This window comes from Nannobrachium achirus (assembly GCF_963921795.1).
Source record: "Nannobrachium achirus genome assembly, chromosome: 14".
Classification (NCBI taxonomy): Eukaryota; Metazoa; Chordata; class Actinopteri; order Myctophiformes; family Myctophidae; genus Nannobrachium; species Nannobrachium achirus.
In genome coordinates, this window is record NC_137821.1 from 50,110,613 (window position 1) to 50,131,487 (window position 20,875).

At 42.2% G+C, this 20,875-nt stretch overlaps 1 protein-coding gene across 1 annotated transcript in view; it reads left to right on the plus strand.

Annotated features, from left to right (window-relative positions):
* LOC308298111 (trafficking protein particle complex subunit 14-like) overlaps positions 1-20,875 on the plus strand; it is a gene marked incomplete at both ends in the record, with an annotated part of 107,333 nt that overhangs the window by 70,958 nt on the left and 15,500 nt on the right. The window contains 4 exons of the mRNA XM_080741668.1: positions 3,360-3,480; positions 12,064-12,211; positions 13,712-13,773; positions 15,333-15,505. Coding sequence (XP_080597794.1) covers positions 3,360-3,480; positions 12,064-12,211; positions 13,712-13,773; positions 15,333-15,505 — 504 coding nt within the window. The remainder of the gene's footprint in view (positions 1-3,359; positions 3,481-12,063; positions 12,212-13,711; positions 13,774-15,332; positions 15,506-20,875) is intronic.

The window sequence follows — 20,875 nt, forward strand, 5'->3', positions numbered from 1 at the left end:
TCAGCAAGGGGGAAAAGACGACAGCCAGCCCCATGGCCTCCCCTAAGTAACAAGTCAGTCCTTGTCCCTTGTATGCCCATATATGGAGATCGCTGATGCATTAGTATACGCACATGCCGCAGCGCCGATATGACCGATTTGCCCATATATAGAGTGCCCTGATGTCATCAGTATATGCCCATATATGGGCATTTTTGTGCTCATACATGGAGCTGACAGAAAGGTTGGATTGGCGGATGCGTTTTTTTTTTGGGCTTGTTTCTAAAATGTAGTTGCTTATTTGGACTTGTTTCCTGATGTTGTTTAAACCAGTGGTTCTCTAACATTTTCATATCGAGGTCCCCAAAATTAATATGAATTTGTCCACGGACCCCCATCTGAAAATATGTTTTCGTGCCAGATTTGTGTCTGTGTGCTCGTGTGGCCTAATAATAATTCTTTTAGCCTCGTTTTCATAGACCTGGTTGCTTATCTCTCTTGCAACATCTGACAACACTGACCACAACCAAGGTAGTGAGTGGTGCTGGGAAACTTTATGATTGATTGAATACTTTATTAGTAACACATGTAAACAGCACTTTGTTTGTACAGTCTGACATTAGGCTAAAAGCAGGGGTCTTCAACGTTTTCAGGCCAAGGACCCCTCAACTGAGGGAGAGGTGAAGCAGGGACCCCCTCTACATATTTTATAAATGGGTTATGCAGATTGTATTGGACTTGTTTGTCACCAGTCTGTGTTGGATTCATGTTAATGTGTATTTTCATTTTGTATGTGTCATTTACAACTAAACGTTGCTCTCAAGAATGTTTTTAAAAATATTCTAAGCTTTCAGCTTGTGTTGACTAAAAACTTTTGTTTTTATTTTTGAGTCAAATTATTACTTTTTTTGAGTAGCCGGGTAATAAGCGGGATAACATCTTGCTCAGCAGTGATTATGGAGTGATAGGAGCCTTTCAGGTTGATATGCCACCTCTGCTATCTGGTCTGTGGCATATCAACGGGCTCCTATCACTCCATAATCACCGCTGAGCGAGATGTTATCCCTTACATATTCAAGAGATTTGCTCAAATACTAAAAAAAGAAAACTCAAAAAGTGATGCGCTATTAGCTTGTATATCTGAATAGCCAAAGTATGAGAACCTGGCCTGGTATTTTGTCTTTTTAGGGGCCACTTGGCCTTTGGTGTTGTCCATTTTTTAGGGCACTTAGGCCAAATGCCAGGGCAGGAAGGCCATCAAATAAAACAAGATGTTTGTCCATTGAAAGAATTTGTTGAATTTAAGGTTTAGGGTTGACAACCTAATCTGCAGTGAAATAGATAAATGATGGTATTTACAATCTGATCCATGCTCAGCCCTGCACCAATCAAAGTCACTGGATTGGTTTAAAGATGGGGACTCGGGGGAGTTAAGATTTCAGAATCTCAACAAAAAATACTGGTGTCTACATGACAAGAAAGACACAACGGCGTCTACTGTCTACATATTGACAGGAAAGAGAGAGCAGGAAGTGGTACAGTCAGCTGGGGCATTAAGGCCACTGTGGCCTCAGGTCATGCCATTGGTTTGAGGGGCACAAGGCCAAACTGAGGGGCAACGGCGGCCATGGCCTCCATGACATTCCTGCCCTGATGAGAACACATGTATTCTTAGGCCAATAAAGCTCCTCTGAATTAGAGTTCTCAAATTCTGCCCGACCATACCCGAACCCGACCGACATTTAGGGTAGGGTAGGGCCTAAAATGTATGCTAATTAGTAGGGCCGGGTAGGGCCTCGGGCTCAATGAAAAAAGAAAATATATTTTTTTATTATTTTATTACTATTACTCTGTGATAGACCCGACCATACCCGACCCGACCCGACATTTTCGGGCCTGGTAGGGCCTAAAATGTATAGCCTGGCTCCAGCCAATAGACCCGCCCACTCTCTGAGTGAACTGCATCTCTTGGTCTGGATGTGTCATATGACGCGTCTCTTGATACGGTATCTTGGCCTACCGACCAATGAAATCAATGCAATACGGAGGAGGGGTGCGTCTAACTTTTGAAAATCAACAGAAACAGTGGAGGGAGGGGTGGCTCACCAGCGTTCTTAATTGCCTCCTTTGATCTTCAGAAGAGCTGCAACTACAAGTGTCGATAGCTCGTTAGTGATTCTCTCTAATCAATGAAACATCAAAGACAATGACCTGTTTGGTGCATGTCATAGAGGGGAGGGGGAGGAGGACATGTTTTGTGTGCATAAGTCAAACACAACCCCTCCCACCAGATCTCTTGTGATTGGGAATTTCACATTTTAAATCCCCTCCCCTTTTCAATCAAATAGAATGGAGACAACTTCAGACTCAAGCCCCAGCGTAGAGTCTGAAATCAGGCTATAAAATGTATGCTAACTAGTAGGGCCGGGTAGGGCCTCGGGCCTGCCCAGTTAGGGCCCAGTTAGGGCCGGGCCTTAATTTTCAGGCCCGTTGAGAACTCTACTCTGAATTGGAATAGAATTGAGAACCAATGTGCTACAGCAGGGGTCTTCAACCCCTAGTGGTCCCCGGGGTCCCTAGGGGTTACTACAGGGGGTCCTCCAAATCTTTGTGTGATAGAAACTTTCTTTTCCTCCTTTTTTTATTAACCACTTGAACCCTAGCATCCATATTCTGAGAACTTTAGCCAAAAATAGCAGATCTACAAGCTCTCAACGCCTCGCAGTGCAAGGCGTTGTGAGCTTGTAGATCGGCTATTTTTGGCAAAGAGCTTTGGTGTAGAGGGGAAAAAAGCAGACTATGTACAGAGTGAAAGGTCAAGTGTTTTAAGTATTGACGGTTCAAGTGGTTAAATATCTGAAAACACAAATTGACATGAATCCAAAATAGACTAATCATTGTGCCATCAAACAATGAAACTATATGGAATCTCTGAAAAGGTTGTGGGGGTCCCTGCTTCATCTCTCTCTCAACTAAGGGGTCCTTGGACTGAAAACGTTGAAGACCCCTGTGCTACAGTATATACAGTACAGTATATATATCCACGAGTTTCCAACGCCCCATAGTGCATTGCGCAGACGCTGTACCGAGCTTCCGGCGCCGCAGCCGAGTGTGATTTACAAGCTCACAACGGGTTGCCTCTGCGACGCGACGTGAGCTTGTATGTCTGCTGTTAAACTGGAAGTGTGGTCCAAACAGGTCCAAATAATCTCCAGTAAACTCCCGCGGAAACAGGTGGATAGCTTTCTCTATTGAGCAAGTGAAGACAGTTTTGTAATATTCTTTTTTTTTTTGGTTTGTTTTGAACCATGGGGAAGATAAAAGACTCTTCTCTCCCCTTCTCCACCCCACTCCTCTCCTCCTCTCCTCCTCTTCCTCAGTGCTGAACTCCAGCTCTCAGGAGGAGGTGTGCATAAGAGACGTGAAGATCCTCCCCAACTATAACTCCTCCTACCTTCCCATGATGCCCGACGGCTCCGTTCTCATAGTTGACAATGTCTGGTAAGTTAAGTGTACATACAGTACCGTCCATACGTACATAACGTACATACTGTACGCACATACGTGTCCAGTGGAACAACAATCCAGAACTTCTGTGACACCGGGTCAAATCTTCAGTGTTTACACTAGGGACGGGACAACATGAAAATGTCATATCACGATTATTGTGACAAAAGAAATCGCGATTTACGATATCACGATATCACGATAATCAATTATCAATTAATATACCATTATCCTGGGGAGAAACATTTGCTAAAAAATAGCCGATCTACAAGCTCACGTAGATCGGCTATTTTTTGGCAAAGACATTTGATGGAGAGTGAAAAAAAGACTGCATCAACTCAAGTACGTATATTATAAGTACCTTTTACCAATTATATAGGGTTTAAGTGGTACCGGATATGCAGCTTGGCAAAGAAAAGGTGAATTGACCCCAGTGCATGAGGGAGGACTATTTCACGTTAAATTAAATCTCCATGATACGATTATCGTGAGTGTTTTTTATCACGATAAACGATTATATGGCGTATCGTCCCATCCCTAGTTTACACCTGGAGTGCCTAACACGTTCCCACACGTGTTCCGTGAAGTCCTGTGGCCCCGTAATATGATAATTTTGGGGGTCATGGCCTGAAGATGTTGAGATATTGGTCCATTTGGTTCCATTTGTACATTAAATTGACAGTCAAGACGTCACTGTCAGGCAGAAACCCTGTATCTCCTTATTTCAGCTTGTTATCTTTCTTTCATAGATTAATGCAGCAACTTATAACATGAAAACGGCTCATAATGTAATACTTTAAATGTAATAATCAGAACCACACGTAGCCGCTCATAATGTAACAATGGCCCATATTGTGGAGAAAAATGTAGCAATTGTTTGCTGGTAACAGACAGACGGACGGACACACACAGACACAGACAGACGTTGCGGGGTGCTAAACATAATCTCCGCCATGCCTTTCGGCCTGGCGGAGACATTAAAAGAACGTCATAATGTAATAATGGCCCATATTGTGGAGAAAAGTCTTACAATGTCATATTTACTGCGACCATAGGTCGCATTTACTATGAAAACCTGCAGCTCATGTTCGTCAGTCAGTCACAATTCATGTGTCACGGCAACCACACTTGCAAATTAATTCTGTCCTCGTCTCTTTTAGGCCCATATAGGGAGATCCCTGATATCATCAATATTAAGCCCATATCTGGGAATCCATATATGGAGATATTGTGTCAGTCTCTGTTGTTTCAGCACAACCTCGCCCTAAAGCTTCTCGCCCTTAGGGCTGGTTACCTCTGTTGACAAAGGGCCAAGACAAAATGTCTGTCCCCGTAGGGGAGGAAGGTCACCTACTGTATGCTTCTCTGTCTGTCTGCAAGATAACGCGAAAACTACCAGACCACATTACACAACACTTGGAGGAGTGTCGCATTGGCCCACTTAAGCCCGTATCAGAGTCGGGTCCGCGGTGGAAGGCTATCCACCGCGGTGTAGTGCCTTGTAGTCTTTTTGAGTCATAAAACTACAACGTTAACGCTCAAAAAGACTACACGGCGCTACACCGCGGTGGATAGCCTTCCACCGCGGACCCGACCCTGATACAGGCTTTAGATGTTGTATAATTCTCAGATGGGGGTACACTGCCTTATAATAATATATAATAACTAGAGATACTGTTCCTACGAAACAGTGTGGGCTCGCTCGTGACTATATTCTCCAACGTGCTCACTGTCACCTGAAGCTCAACCAATACTCCAGCTAGCACCACTCCCAGATTTTCCACACCTCGATTGCACCTCACTGGCTAAGGGCCCTGCCTTTGTACTGTCTGCGACGGAACTCCCTATGCGGCGGAACTCACTCTATATGAAGATAACATAGTGTTCTCGCTTTCAGCGAGCCCACAACTAGAAAAGATGCAATAGGAAATTACAAGTGTGGTTGCTGACAGTTGCTGACGTGACTATATTCTGCAGTAAGCTAACTGTCATGTGAAGCTCGACCAATTGATTCCCTATTTTATTGATTCCCATTCCCATTGATTCCATCAATTTCCAATGGCAGCGGAAAAGTTAAGTTTCCCCAGGACTATAATGTGTTGCAACCACATTAACTAGAAAGATGCAATTCTGGGAAATTGTTAGTGTGTTTGCATATGTATTGTCTGGATAGCCAAATTGTCATGTGAAGCTCGACCAATCCTCAAGCTAGCACCATCCCCCAATGAACTCAATGGACGTACTCTATAATGGTGACGTCACCGAGAATGCTGCTCCCTGATTGGCTATGAGTTTACCCATAAAGAAATGATGATGTCACTATGTGCTTTTCAAGGGTTTCCCCATTGGATGACACCACCAAATGCTGCTTCCTGATTGGCTATGATTTCACCCACAATTTCGTAGAGCTATAATGTGTTTCCCTCTGGGCAACCACAATAAGTAACCATATGGTAACATACATTTTTCAGAAAACTGTTAAGATTGAGAAGACATAATCTATTCATTGTGTGTGGGTGTAACCATGACAATCTAGCCACTTAAACCCTCTTCCTTAGTTGACTGGGATCCACCAGGGCTTTGTACTAGTCTGGATGGATCTAAATTGCAAATATATACTACATAATTACATCATCACGCAATGAGATCACAACATTGTCACCACAACCAATGTTAATTGTCTTTAAAAGTAAATGTCCAATAAACGTCATTCAACAACTATTCCAACTAAATAAACTGTTGTTTAAAAACGTATCCTGTAAATGTGTTGCACTGATTCAAGGTGGTGCTGCTGTGTGAAATGTTTCAATGGACAATAGATCTGAAAGGACCTAGGAAAATCTTCCAAGCTGCTGTTGTAGTCGGACACAAGCTGTACTCATTTGGAGGATACAACAGGGATCAGATTGAAGTCCACATCTTCAACACTCTGTCTTTGCGTTGGAGGAAGTTGCCCCCAGTGACAAATGGATCCTCAATGGGACAACGTCCCATTGAGGTTCCCTCCGGACGCCAGGGCCACACAGCTGTACTGGTAGAAGAAATAGTCTACTTCTGGGGGGGAGGTTATCCTTACTGCAACGTTCTTTATGCCTTTGATGTCGACACACACAGCTGGTTCAAACCCAATATTTGCGGGACTATTCCAGAAGCAAGGACGTACCACTCTGCCTTTGTCCTGGAGAAGGTCATTTATGTGTATGGAGGATTCACCCAGCTGACTGGAAGGACTAATGACATGTACAAGTTGGACACCAGCATAATGATCTGGTCTTTAATTAACACCATAGGCACTGCACCACCTGCTTCAAGAGGTCACTCTGCCACCATCATTGGAACAAAGATGTTTGTATTTGGGGGCTGGGGTGGTGGCTTGGGCTACTTCAACAACAAGGTAGCAGTGTTTGACACAGATACCAACTGCTGGCTGAACAAGCCTTCTGGACAACTTCTCCCAGAAGGACGCTGGCGTCAATCAGCCTTTGCGTACAATGGAGAGCTGTACATATTTGGTGGCTGGAATTGGAAGCAGTTCTTCAATGATCTGTGGAAATTCAGTCCAGAGACCTTTTCCTGGAAGCAGGTTGAGCCCAAGGGGAAAGCTCCCTGTAGGATGAGTGGGATGTGCTGTTGCGTGGTGGGAGATCGTATCATGATCTTTGGAGGATGCGAATACAAAACAGACGATACCCTCCCTGATGACCTGTACGTCTTAGATTTAAGTCCTAGCCTGAAGACGTTATGCAAGCTATCCGTTATTCATTATGGTCTGGATAAGTCCGAACTCCCACATGACATCAGGTGGGAACTGGCAGCCATGACTACCAACAGCAACAAAACAAAATGACAGTGCACACACACACACACACACACACACACACACACACACACACACACACAATGATGCGTGGTCTAATAGAAATGAGCGGTGCTATTTATGAGTTTATTTCATCAATCGTCCCGCTAGCCAATCACAGCGCATCCACCTCGCTTTCCACCACTCGCCCCATAGACTCCCACTAAAATGCTTTTATAATCTGCTTTAGGGCTAACCCTAACCCTTTTTGAGTGGCTGTGCGTGTCTGTAGCCACTTTTTCTTCAGCGTTTATATCCTAGTCTGAAGACGTTATGCAAGCACGACCACCGCTCACTTCACATTGGGTGTGATTTAAAAAAAAATGTGACGTCAACACATCAGGTGACCTTTCGGTTATCCCGTAAATAATTGGTGACCCATAAGCTAGCGAACAGCGCCACCCAGATTCAAAAATAAGGAACTCGTGGAACTCGGTCTTGGCAGCCTGGACCATTGGGAATATCTTGGGAAACTCGGTTCATGGCAGTCAATGAGTTTACACTATAGGTAAATTAACCATCTTTCCTTCAACAACACATGACAAGACTTTCTTGTCAAAACCTGTTGCTATTTTTATTGTCTGTCTACGACATAACGAAACAAAACAAAGCCTGTCATGCGACCCAAGTAAACCCTAACTCACATTAAATAATAACCATAAATAATACAAAAAAAAATATTGGTCTGGGACCCACATATCCACATATGTTTTGGAAACAGTGATCTAAAGGATGGACAGTACAGTATTTACTTTGAACACAGTTTCACATACATTAAACTGACATGGAACTGATAATGATACTGGCTCTGATACTGCCATGATAACGATAGAAAAGAATAGAACGTTATTGTCACATGAATTACACGTAAAACAGTGTGTGAAAAATATTGACAAATACAACAGCAGCAGTTAAAAGTGATAAAGTGCAAAATCTCGAGGAACGTTAATTTAAAATCGTAAAAATATAAAAGATATAAAAACTAAAATAAACAATAATCAATATCAAGTCCAGTGTGCCCAAAATGATGACCATGATACTGACATTATACTGACATGATACCGACCATGATGCTTTCATGAGATTGCCATATGACACTCACCTTATAGTCGCCATGATACTGACATGATGCTTGACCATGATAAACAATTTGAGACAATATTACAATATTAGCAGCTATGTGTGGTTCTTAATGTAACACATTATTACATTATAGAAAAATCCGTTATTATGTTATGCACTCTTTTTTTTTTACATTATGAGCTGATTATTACATTGTGAGTTTTTATTACATTTAAATGATTACATGATGAGCCGTTTAGGCAATGTTTCCCTTAATGGATCTTCCTCAGGCTTCTGTTAAACCTAGAACCTTTGTGTCTGGTAACATTATTGTAGGGGTGGGCGATATGGTGATAAATGTCGCTGAGACGATACAATGTCTCCACGATGCCTTTTCAGAGATATCGTATATAGTGTGATACAATGAGGGAGCCTTATAAAAATCCCCTTGAATTGTTAATACAGAGATCCATTGCAGAATTCATTTAAAACTGCATTCATTGCTGAATCCGTTTTTCACAAACTTTAAAATGTCATGGTCTCCCCTTAAAGGTGGTTGCACACTGCTGCGTTTTTCGGGCCGAATATCGGAGTGAATTTCGGAGCGTGTGAATAAAAAAATCAACCTCACGTTATGTCAGTCACGTTTGCACACTGCCGTCCGTTTCGCGCACCACTCGGTCCCTTGCTCTCTCTATCTCTCTCTCTCTCCTTGCACTGAAAAACGCATTTCGCAACGAAAAACGCAGCAGTGTGCAACCACCTTAACTCTGACAGCATACAAATTAAACCTAACTGACCCGTAACTGTCAATGTTACATCCTTGTAAGGATAAATTTAGACCCCCCAAAAGGAACCCAGAGAGTCCCTGGACCCCACATTGAGGACCACTGGTCTGTTACTCCTTTTTCTTTTAGTTTTTCTTACCGTGTACTGTAGCTGCTTGTACTGTTAAGTAAATTGAAAACTAACCATAACAAACAACATGAGAAAATATCGTGATATTGTATTTTCCCATATCGCCCACACCTACATTATTGTCTGCTTGTTTTCGATGTCCACCACAAGCAAACATGTTGATCACCCCTGCAGTAGAGCTGTCACGATTACACATTTAAAATGATGATTAATTGTCACACCAATTAATCTCGATTAGCAATGTATTTTAGTTTTTGGCTTGAATACTCGGAACATAGGAATACTTAATTTCTGTTTGCCACTTAGGCTTCGTAATCACAAACGGCACAGCAGATTACTGACTTATTTAATAATGGTATGTATTTTTGTAAATACAGGGTTGCCAACATTGGACAGTCAGAATTCAGGAGATTTGGTAGATAGATACCTTTATTATCCCACGGGGGAAATTCAGTTGCCCAGAGGCAGCACAGCAGTTTAAGGTTACAAGTTACAAAGAAGTAAGAAAAAGAGTACTGTAGTGTACAGTCCAAAGAGCAAGCACAAAAAAATAAAAATAAAAACAAAAGTGTCGAAAAGCTATAGCAAAAAAAGAAGAAGAATATATACATAAAGTGACCACGAAACATTCAGCGCTCATAAGTGACACGTCACACACACAAAAAAGCTATACTCAAAGCATAACTTAACAAACAGTGCCAAACAAAAAAAGTGCACATAACAGTCAATGCTAGTCAATGCAGTCATGCAACACAAGTATCACACCGCCATATCAACACAGCAATAGTACACAGAACAACCAACACAACCCAATAGTGCAGGGCCAGAAAATAAGTGACCAAAGTCAGTGCAAATAAGTCAAGAATATATATATATATTATTTTTTTCCTTTTTTAAGCAATAATGGGAGCCACAGCAAGACGCTACAGCAACCCTCTCAGGGAAAAGTATGTTAGAGGTCAGAGTCAGTACAACTTTTGTTCCAGTAGTGCAAGGTAACAGTTGTCCTAGGTAATCCTATTAGGCCTAGGCAAGCGACCATCATGAGTCTCGTTGGTAGTTTGGGGGGCCATGGAACTCCCCAAACGGGGATCTGGAGGTCCTCCCCCCGAAACCTTTAATAGAGTAGATGTATTTCCTGTGTGCTGGTGAATTTAGCTATTTTTTCAAATGTTAATTATGCTTGCTTTTACTCACATTGGAAAATGATGGGTACAATTTCAGCAATTAAAACGCAAAAAGTAGGTGTACAGAATTTGATTTGATAACTGAATCAATGTAAGACCCATCTGTACTAATATTCACTACTTACTGTAAGTGAATATATCTGCGTGATTCCATGCACTTCCCACACCCCTGGGTCTGGGGATCTTCCCCCAGAAAAAACATTGAACATAGTAGCGAAATGACATGTTACCACGCAAAGCCATGGAAATCCCCCAATCCAGGAGAAATTCTGGAGCATATCGCTGGAGGATGGGGTCAAAATTCAGGAGACTCCTGCCGAATTCAGGAGTGTAGGCAACCCTGGTAAATAGCGTAAATAGCTTATCTAACTGCTATTTCTGCTATTTTTCACATTTATGATTATGACGATTATGCAAACATAATTGTGACAGGCCTTGCCTGCAGATGTGTAAATTCAATTGTCACCATCCCGGATAAAATAACCCTTGGTTAAACATATGTAATAAACAGAACAATGCAAAGCTTTGTTTAGCTAAAATAAAGCTGGAACAGATTATACAATATAAGTACAAAATGCAAAACAGAAAACGAGACAATAGAACGTTAAACGCTTTGTTTGTACTCTCTCCCTCTGCTATGGAAGTGGGTTAGGAAAGCAAAGTTCCCCGTTTTTTGTCACATCTTGAGGTCTTTTAGTTCACTGGTTCTCATGTCAAGGTCTACCAATTAACTTTGATTTGTCGGTGGACTCCCATCTGAAAATATTTTGTGCCAGGGACCCCACTGCTGTCACCACCCACTTTGAGAACCCCTGGGCTAGTGAACAGCGCCCACAAGCGTCAAAACATCGTATCTCATCATTATGTCTCCGGGAGTCAATGTCTTAACCCATTTAGGCCTAGAATTATTGAATGCTTTAACCTGTGAAAAACAGCAGATACAGCAGTATTTTCAAAGCAAACGCTTGTAACTCAAATTTTGCTTCTGGGGGGTCCCTGGAACTAGATATTTTGAGATGGGGGTCCGTGGCCAAATACATATCAGTTTGGGCGTCCTTCACATGAAAAGGTTTGAGAACCACTGACATAGTAGTCTCTCAAGAACAGACTAACTGAGCTCCAGTTAAGTGAAAAGGACCTTTTCTTTGACGATGGCTATAGCCACATTGCTGACATAGAAACATGGGTTTTTCAAAAAAATCTTTGAAGGATTCAAAAGACACTTATAGAATCGGGTCAAAATTCGAATTTTCACGATTTAAAAAAAATAGCAGATCTACAAGCTCTCAGCGCGGCACTCGGTGCCGCGCTGTGAGCTTGTATATCTGCTATTTTTCAATAGTTAAAGCATAAAATAATGATAGACAAAATGTGTACCCGTTCTAAATGGGTTAAAAATCATTCAATAATATTCCAAAATGTTTCAAAAGATTTTCGGGATTCGTTTTGAAAATTGATGATCCACAAGCTGACCTTTTTGTTATTGCGTAATTCCTTATTGACCAGGAGATGCGATCTAATAGGCTTAAAATCTCCCCCCAACCGTCCACGCAGCCACCAGTCAGCCGAGGTGTCCATGGCGTCCTTCTACCGCATCAACAGCGAGTCGCAGCGGTTACCCAGCATGCTCAGCGCTCTGGAGGAGCAGAACTTCCTGTTCCACCTGCAGCTGAAGGACCAGCCAGAGGAGGACTCCAGCGAGGTGTGCTCCTTTGACACAATCGCAATCATGTTGTCATAATCGTCACTATCGTTTACACGTTGCAAAATGTTCATACGTTTTCAATCATTTTCAAAAAATAGTATAGCAGATCTTCAAGCTCACAATGCGTTGTGAGCTTGTAGATCGGCTATTTCCACTATCAATATTCTTTTTTAAAGGAGTAGTTCACCCCCAAAATGACTTTTTATCTATTGATTGAGTTGAGTTCAATAATATTTTTTGTGTTTTGTCGCATCCTAAGACAATAATTTGATTACAATAAATGTACCCCCATCGATTCCGGATGGGGACCCAAATATCCGGAATAAAATGTATCCGGGTAAAAGTTACTATATCCAATGTTTTGTCTTGTGAGAAGTTGCGACAAGAATGTGACAAATACAAAAAAATATTATTGAACTCAAATCTCCATGGTGAGAGTAATCAATCGAAAAAAAGTCATTTTGGGGGGTGAACTACTCCTTTAACTCAGTTACTGCCAATTAAGTATAAAGTTGTCAAATATGTCAGTGATTTCTTTGTATATTTAGGCTATGTGTCATATCTGCTATGTGCAACTTCAAAGCCTAAAAGCCAAACAGAAATGTAATTGTCAAAAAAAAAAAAAAATACAATTAAATCGTTAATCGCAGTTATTTGACTGATAATTAATCATCATGTAAAAAACAGCCATAGCCCTGCATGTCTTTCTTCTATGGAAGCGTGTTGCCCAGTGAAAATAAACGCATCTGCAAACTTGTTTTTATTTTTGCTTCAATAATGCAATAATGTTATTCATAATGCACTTTACAAGTGCTACAATCAGAATTTGCATAAAAATAAATAAATCATCACACCAGGCCACAATAAAAAGATCTAATAAACAGAAAGAAACATTTAAAACATGAGGGAATAAAGCCTAGAGGTAAAACCAGTGTAGCTAAAAATAAAATAATGCTTTGTTAACCCATTTAGCAGATATACAAGCTCACAGCGCGGCACCGAGTGCCGCGCTGCGAGCTTGTAGATCTGCTATTTTTGACAAATCATGATTTTTCTTTGCAAGTCTTTGAATATATCTATTTAAAAGCATTTGTAACTCAAATATTTGCTTCTGGGGGGTCCCTGGAACAACATATTTTGAGATGGGGGTCCGTGGCTAAATACGTGTTATTTTGGGGGTCCTTGACATGAAAAAGTTTGAGAACCACTGATTTAGAGGAAGGATTTAGAAGTCGGGTCAAAGATCGGGTCAAAGATATTCAAAGACTTGCACTCATTTTCACGATTCTTCAAAAAATTGCAGATCTACAAGCTCGCAGCGCGGCACTCGGTGCCACGCTGTGAGCTTGTATATCTGCTATTTTTCGAAAGTTAAAGCATAAAATAATGGTTAAAGTGGTTAAAATCTAACGCAACTCGGGCGCGTTCCAGGTATTTGAGAGTTAAAAAGACAGCCCTTAATTCCTCTCTATTTGTACTGTATTTGTGTGACTGCAGGGTCTGGAGGTTCCTCTGGTAGCAGTGTTGCAGTGGTCCACTCCAAAACTACCCTTCACCAGGTATCACCCTCCTCTGTATTCATTCATATTAACTCATTTTGTGCCATTCGCGAGATGTCTCGCGAAATGTAATCTATTACAGTAGTGCCATTCACAGGATATCTCGGGAAAAGTAATCTATTACTGTAACGGCGAGTACATTACCGAGAAGAATGGCCGGCGGTCCGGAGACGAAATCCATCGCTGATTTCGCATCATCACGGCTCCACGAGCACAAAATAGTCCCATCCATAACATTGAGGTGGATGGGGGATCTCATCTTTAATGTCCATTATCTCAAAACTACACTTTAGAAGCTAGGATGGAGGCAGATGCTCGCTTATGTTACACAGTTATAAAAGCTCCCGGTCGGCCATTACACAACTCCACGTGGACACGGAACGGTTCCAGCGCACGATCCGATGACGTCAGACCGGAAGTGATTCGCGTGTGCACTTCTGGCCTTCAAAATAAGATAACGGTGGTGATGCCAGCCTGAAGGTGGCATCGTGGACTTTATAATCCGTTAATTTCAGGGGCACTAAATGAGTTAATATAGCTTTCATTCTAAATATGTTGAAGCATTTTATGTCGAAGACTGCGAGAGATACTGCAGCTAGCCTGCTATGAATGAATGACAATGATTTGTAATACTAATCAAAATCTGCAATGTAACTAGTAACTAAAGTTTTCAAATAATTGGAGTCGCGTAAAAGTGTCATGTTTGCCTCTGTAACATAGTGAAGTAGAAGTAAAAGAAACATAAGATTGGACATATAATACTTTCGAGTCAAGTAAAAACACCTAAACATTGCACTTAAGCACAGTAGCAGAGTAAATATACAGTTAGCTACTTTACACTACTGCTAAATTGTCCCCCGGTGGCTGCCCACCCTAGAGCCTGGGTCTGTCCTAACGTTTACTTCAATTAAGAGGGGCTTTTTTGTTGCCACTGCCGCTTAATTGCTTGCTCAGGGTGGGGTCCTCTCCTACCATGAGGTCACTGCTCTGGTCTCTGCTCTGTAGCATATGTAAAGTGTCTTGAGATAACTTATGATTTATGACTTTAACATTCAGGCCTAGAATTATTTAATGCTTTAACTATTGAAAAATAGCAGATATACAAGCTCACCGAGTGCCACGCTGCAGAGCTTGTAGCTCTGCTATTTTTGAAATATCACGATTTTTCATATATCTTTTTCATATATTTTTTGAATACCGGTATATCTTTTTAAAAGCGAACATTTGTAACTCAAATATTTGCTTCTGTGTGGTCCCTGGAACAACATATTTTGAGATATTGGTCCGCATGTAAAATGTAATTTTTGGGGTCCTTGACATGAAAAGGCTTGAGAACCACTGATTTAGAAGAGGGATTTAGAAGACATTTATAGAATCGGGTCAAAGATATTCAAAAATAGCAGATCTTGCTACGAGCTTGTATATCTGCTATTTTTCAATAGCTAAAGGCAAGCATAAAATAATGGTTAAAGTGATTCAAATGTAAAGTGACACAGATTTGCGTTCAGCATGGCTTAATAAAATGTAATTTAATGTAATGTAATTCTGTCCATCCCCAGGTACATCTCCACCCACTACTCCCTGCCCAGCATCCGCTTGGACTGTCCACGGCTGGTGATGACGGCGGCCTGCCCCGCCTCCGTGCGACCCCAGGAGCACTTCCGCGTCAAGTACACGCTGCTCAACAACCTGCAGGACTTCCTGGCGGTCCGCCTGGTCTGGACCCCCGAGGGTGAGTTGAGTTCCTGTACAAACTATGACACGGGGGAAATGTAATGCAATTTTTCACATCTGCCTTTTATAGCGCCACCAAGAGGACAACTTATGTAAAACATTTTTTTTATATTACTCCTTCAAATTACTCAAAATTCCATACAAATTGGTAAACATGATCCTATGGTCATGTGATCAAAGACGTATCCGTTTCACTTTTCATATTCCATCCTGATTGGTTAAGATTAACATCTACATTTTGCAGGAGTGGCCTGTTTTGAACAAAATGCATCATATCCGATTGTGGAGAAACTCTTTTGACACTGCCATATCATACCACCACCAGGAGGCAGATTTTTTTGTTTTATATTACTCCCACAGATTTTGTCCAAACATCACACAGACCGGTACACATTACCTCTATAGTGTTCAAGATGGATCCGTCCAATTCTTCAAATTCCATCAACAGTGCTGGCCCACATTAACCTACCTGACCTGGCGGAGACCTGTGCTCCGAGGAGCGCTTTTTCTAGATGAATTTGAATCCTGAAAAGTAACAGTCTCACTTTCTAATGGACTTAGCAGTAATAAAAAGCCAGCTCCATTCCTCCACCAGCCGTACAGGGGCTTCCCCTGAGGGCCTACTGGGTTTCGCGTACCAAGCGCCCAGAGCTTACCCTGAGGGCGTACTGGGTTACTTTGTACTTATTTTATTTGTGTGTGTGGCTAGACTGGCTGGTTCGGATGACGATGAAACACAAGTCTTTGATTGAGACCATGAATTGTCAGTTTGATTGACAGTTTTTTAAATGTACCTCATTGTGTGTTTGGTAAATGTTTACATGCTCCAAAAGCCACCAGCACCTGATGTATTTACATTATTTGTATTTATTACGTGGTTTGGATGAATGCTTGATTCGGATTATTTCTGGATAATGGCCGATAGGCTCAATAACCGACACCTGCAGCATTGCTTGAATTGTACATTCTCACTCCAGTCCCAAGGTGTCAGACACCTGACGCCCTGTCAAGTACCTACTGCTTCAAGTAGGGGATGCTTCGGGTGGGTGCATCTCTCCACTCCGACATGTCTCCTTTCCGACATGTCTCCATTCCGACACTAACCCTATCTCTAACCCTAACCCTAAACCAAACCCCCATGGGAGTGTCGCCACTCATAAGACAATAAGAAGTCAATTTCGGAGTGGCGACATGTCGGAATGGAGAGAGCCTCCCGTTTCGGGTATGCCCAGTGGTCTAAGAAAAAAAAAGTCATTCGCCTAGTGGGATTTCGAAACCACTATGTAGGGTTTACCAGCCACCCGACGCTCCTGATCACGGCACTATCCACGACGGAGGCGTGCCGTCTCACCCGCCGATGAGCCTCGCCGAGTCGCCGCTGTGCGAGCGGTAGCGAGCTAGTCGCCGCGGCGACCGGTGCGAACATCGGATGAGCCGACTCAGCGGCGTTACCGAGTTATGTGCCCTTATGGACAGAATAGTAATTGTAGACCAGGGGACTGCTTCCACTTCCGAATGCGGCTCAAAGGGACTGTACCGCAGCAGTTTCCACGTTGCGTTAGTATCCACGTTGTCAAAGATAAAAACACAAAAAAGGGGGGTTTGTCAGCCGTTTCGCTAGCTCAGTCGGTAGGGCAGCATGGTACGTTCACTAAGGCCCGGGTTCGATTCCCACTAACGGTAGATACATATTTAACACATCTGGTGCCAACCCCGAGTTTCCCGAGTTTGAAAAGGTACCACCCCTATGCCAACCCCAAGTTTCCCGAGTTTGGGCCGTTTTTGAAGAAAAAAAAATGTATTCGGCATGATCGCGATCGCGAAATTGCATGTTTAACCCCCATACCAACCCATTCTTTCAAACATGGCAGCCATGTTTGTTTACATCTGAAGAAAACATAATGGCTAATAAATCATGAATGCCTGAACGGATTTCCAAGCGGATTTTTTTGTTTGAAAGCTGTGAACAGTGTGCACACACACACGTGGTGCATCATCTAGGCATGGGCGTGCACGATCCGTGCACTATAAATTACATGGAAGTCTATGGAGACCATGGCATCGCGGGACATTGAAGAGAAAAAATCATTGCAACTTAAGTGTTAAGTAAACATGTGCACCAAGACTCTCCCTCCGCTTCACAAGACGCCGAAAACATCCCAGCGCGTCAGGGGAGTGAAGCAGGGGGGGCTGAGTAACGAGCTGCTGTATCCAACATGACAGCCTAGTAAACAAACACACACTTTCATTTACAACTAAACGTTGCTCTCAAGAATGTTTTTGAAAACATTTGAAGCGAGAAATAGACAATGCAGTGACCGAAAATGTTATCAAGTTTTCCAAGGCGAAGTTGTTACTTTTGGGTCACTAATATCGATTAATTTATTAGGTAGCCATGCAATAAACTGGATAATTGACGGGTCGCTGGTCATTATTGAGAAATGAATCCCTTCAGGGAAGGGACGTGCAGAGAATGTTAGAGAGGCAGAGGCTGAAATCTCTAAAAGGGCCTTTTGGTGAAAATATCGAAAATAGCAGACCTCCAAGCTCACAACGCGTCTTTCAACATAAGATGCTGCATTCACGTTCAAGTGCATTCATGGTCTGGAGAGGGCATTTTTTTACAGAAGGATAACGCACACACACACACAAGGGCAGGGGCTCAAGCCCCCTTTGATGTCTACTGTATGTGTGCACTTGCCTGCTTCAGGGTGATTCGGCTGCTCCGCTACGCGTCAGTGTAATTATTTAAAACGGGCGAAGTCGTCCTTTAATAGCATGTGGGGGAAAAAGCAGAAAAGGAAACAAAAGAAAGAAAGGATACTTCCCACGGTTTGTAAAAAATCAATTTGTGGGCCTCTCCAGATTGCAATCAGACATTGATTTTGTTCTATTTTATCATGCTTGTAGATCGGCTTTTTTTCGGCGATGCCTGAATACATAAATCCGCACTGTTCACAGTCAGTCCTACAGATCAGATTTTAGAAACAAATCGTTTTAGTGTTGTTGTTTTTTTCTGCACTCTGAACAAAGCCTTAATCTGAACGTCTGGCCTGAGAAGGGAAGATTGTGATTGTACAAGTAGCAGATATACAAGCTCACAGCGCGGCACCGAGTGCCGCGCTGCGAGCTTGTAGATCTGCTATTTTTGAAAAATCATGATATTTCTTTGCAAGTCTTTGAATATATCTATTTAAAAGCGAACATTTGTAACTCAAATGTTTGCTTCCGGGTGGTCCCTGGAACAACATATTTGGAGATGGGGGTCCGCGGCCAAATTTTGGGGTTCCTTGACATGAAAAAGTTTGAGAACAACATGATTTAGAAGAAGGATTTAGAAGTCGGGTCAAAGATCGGGTCAAAGATATTCAAAGACTTGCACACATTTTCAAGTTTTTTTCAAAAATAGCAGATCTACAAGCTCGCAGCGCGGCACTCGGTGCCGCGCTGTGAGCTTGTATATCTGCTATTTTTCAATAGTTAAAGCATAAAATAATGGTTAAAGTGGTTGAAATCTAACGCGACTCGGGCGCGTTCCAGGTATTTGAGAGTTAACCCATCTAGACCAGAGACCGATTCTACCGATGCCTTCTAAATGAGCGGTTCTCAAACATGTATTTGGCCGCAATGTGTCGCGATGCGATGCATTATTTGTGAGCTTGTAGATCGTATATCTTCAAAAAGGTTTTTATACGTGTGAAAAGTTGCGAAGCGGGACATTCTGCACACTGAGTACTTTCTACTTTTGGTACTCTTAACACATTGACCGCCATTTTAACATTCACTGTAGGCTCCCCTGCCATTTTGTTTAAGCATTTTCTTCATATTTAGACATTTTTCCTAAATTCCCTGTTTGCACGAAAATGTCATACAGTGCATGGATTAAAAGAGGACATCCTCTAGTCTCTCCAAAAAATATTTTTTTGTATGTACGATGTAGCAATCTAGAGTTTTGGCCATTTCAAACCCCTTGTTTTTTCAAAATCCAGGTGGAAATTCAAAATAATTGGAGTTATTGACCTTTTTGTGAATGATCTGTTTTCAAGTGGATAACTCACTTGAGATGTGTCTTTATGGCTTCAGGCATTATCAGATAAGTGTACTAATGTAATTATGTAATAGGATTTATTTTTAGAATTTTCTGTTTAGAAAAATGCAGAGAAAAATATTTTTATTGGCTATATCTGACCAAAAAACTCACATACTATATTGCAGTATTTCTGTGAGTATTTCTGTGAGCCCCCACTTGGGGGCGCTTTCTCTCTGTCTCTGTGTGTCTGCTGGTTGTCTTTTGCTCTGTACAGGTGCACACACACAAATAGACATAAAAGGGGGCATGAGTCTTTTTTCTAACATGTCCTAGAATGTGAAAATAGCAGATCTACAAGCTCTACAAGCTCAACACATCGCTCTGAGACTGTGACACATTGAGAGCTTGTCATTCAATTTTATATGAGATACTTCAATGGTTTCCAGTGGAAATAAGCTTAGTCTTTTCATGGATCTCCTTTTAGTAGACCTTGTACCAGTGAACTGTACCGTCATGAAACTGTACCTTTTCCTATGCAAACTTCTAATAAAGTCTTCAATCAATCAATCAAAGTCGAGCTTGTAGATCTGCTATTTTCACATTCTAGGACATGTTGGAAAAATGTCTCCCCCTGCCCCTAAAAAAATCCTCTGCACTGCCCTGCTAAACAGCTCCTCTGCGTCTTTGCTCGTTAGTAACGACACTAGTTGATCTCTTGCTTTTTGGGAGGAGCGTGGTGGGGGAGCGTGGGAGTTTTGGTGGTGGTCCGTGAGAAGTGTTGGCTGGAGACCAGGCAGGGTAATGAGAGGACGGACCCCCTTCCAGGGACCACTTCACTTGTCTCTGACTCAACTGGATCGCGTCGTGAACTTTATGTAATCGGGCAGTTTTATTGATTGATTTTGTAAGAGTTGATTATCGTGTTCCCACTGCTCTGCGGAGCGAAGCGTTGGGCCCGCGGACCCCCTGTTAGAAAGCCGACCAGGGACCCCCCTTTGCAAAGGACCGCCTGGCGCCAATGGCCTGCTTGGCTGCTTGTGGACCATTACAAAACAATATATTATAGCCTGGATATATGGATTAGGCCTATAACCTGTGGATTCTAATCAACCATCATCATTCTCAGGTATGTTTTAGAAGCATTTATATGGCGAATTGGCGATAATTATTTTGTATCTAGAGAGAGAGAGAGAGAGAGAGAGAGAGACAGATCTCTGAATCAGAGACTCTGATAGCACTGTGCTGATCAGGACAGGGGGACCACTGAAACAGACAGTGGTCCGTGGACCACCAGCCAGCTAAGAGATGTTCACACACACACACACACACACACACACA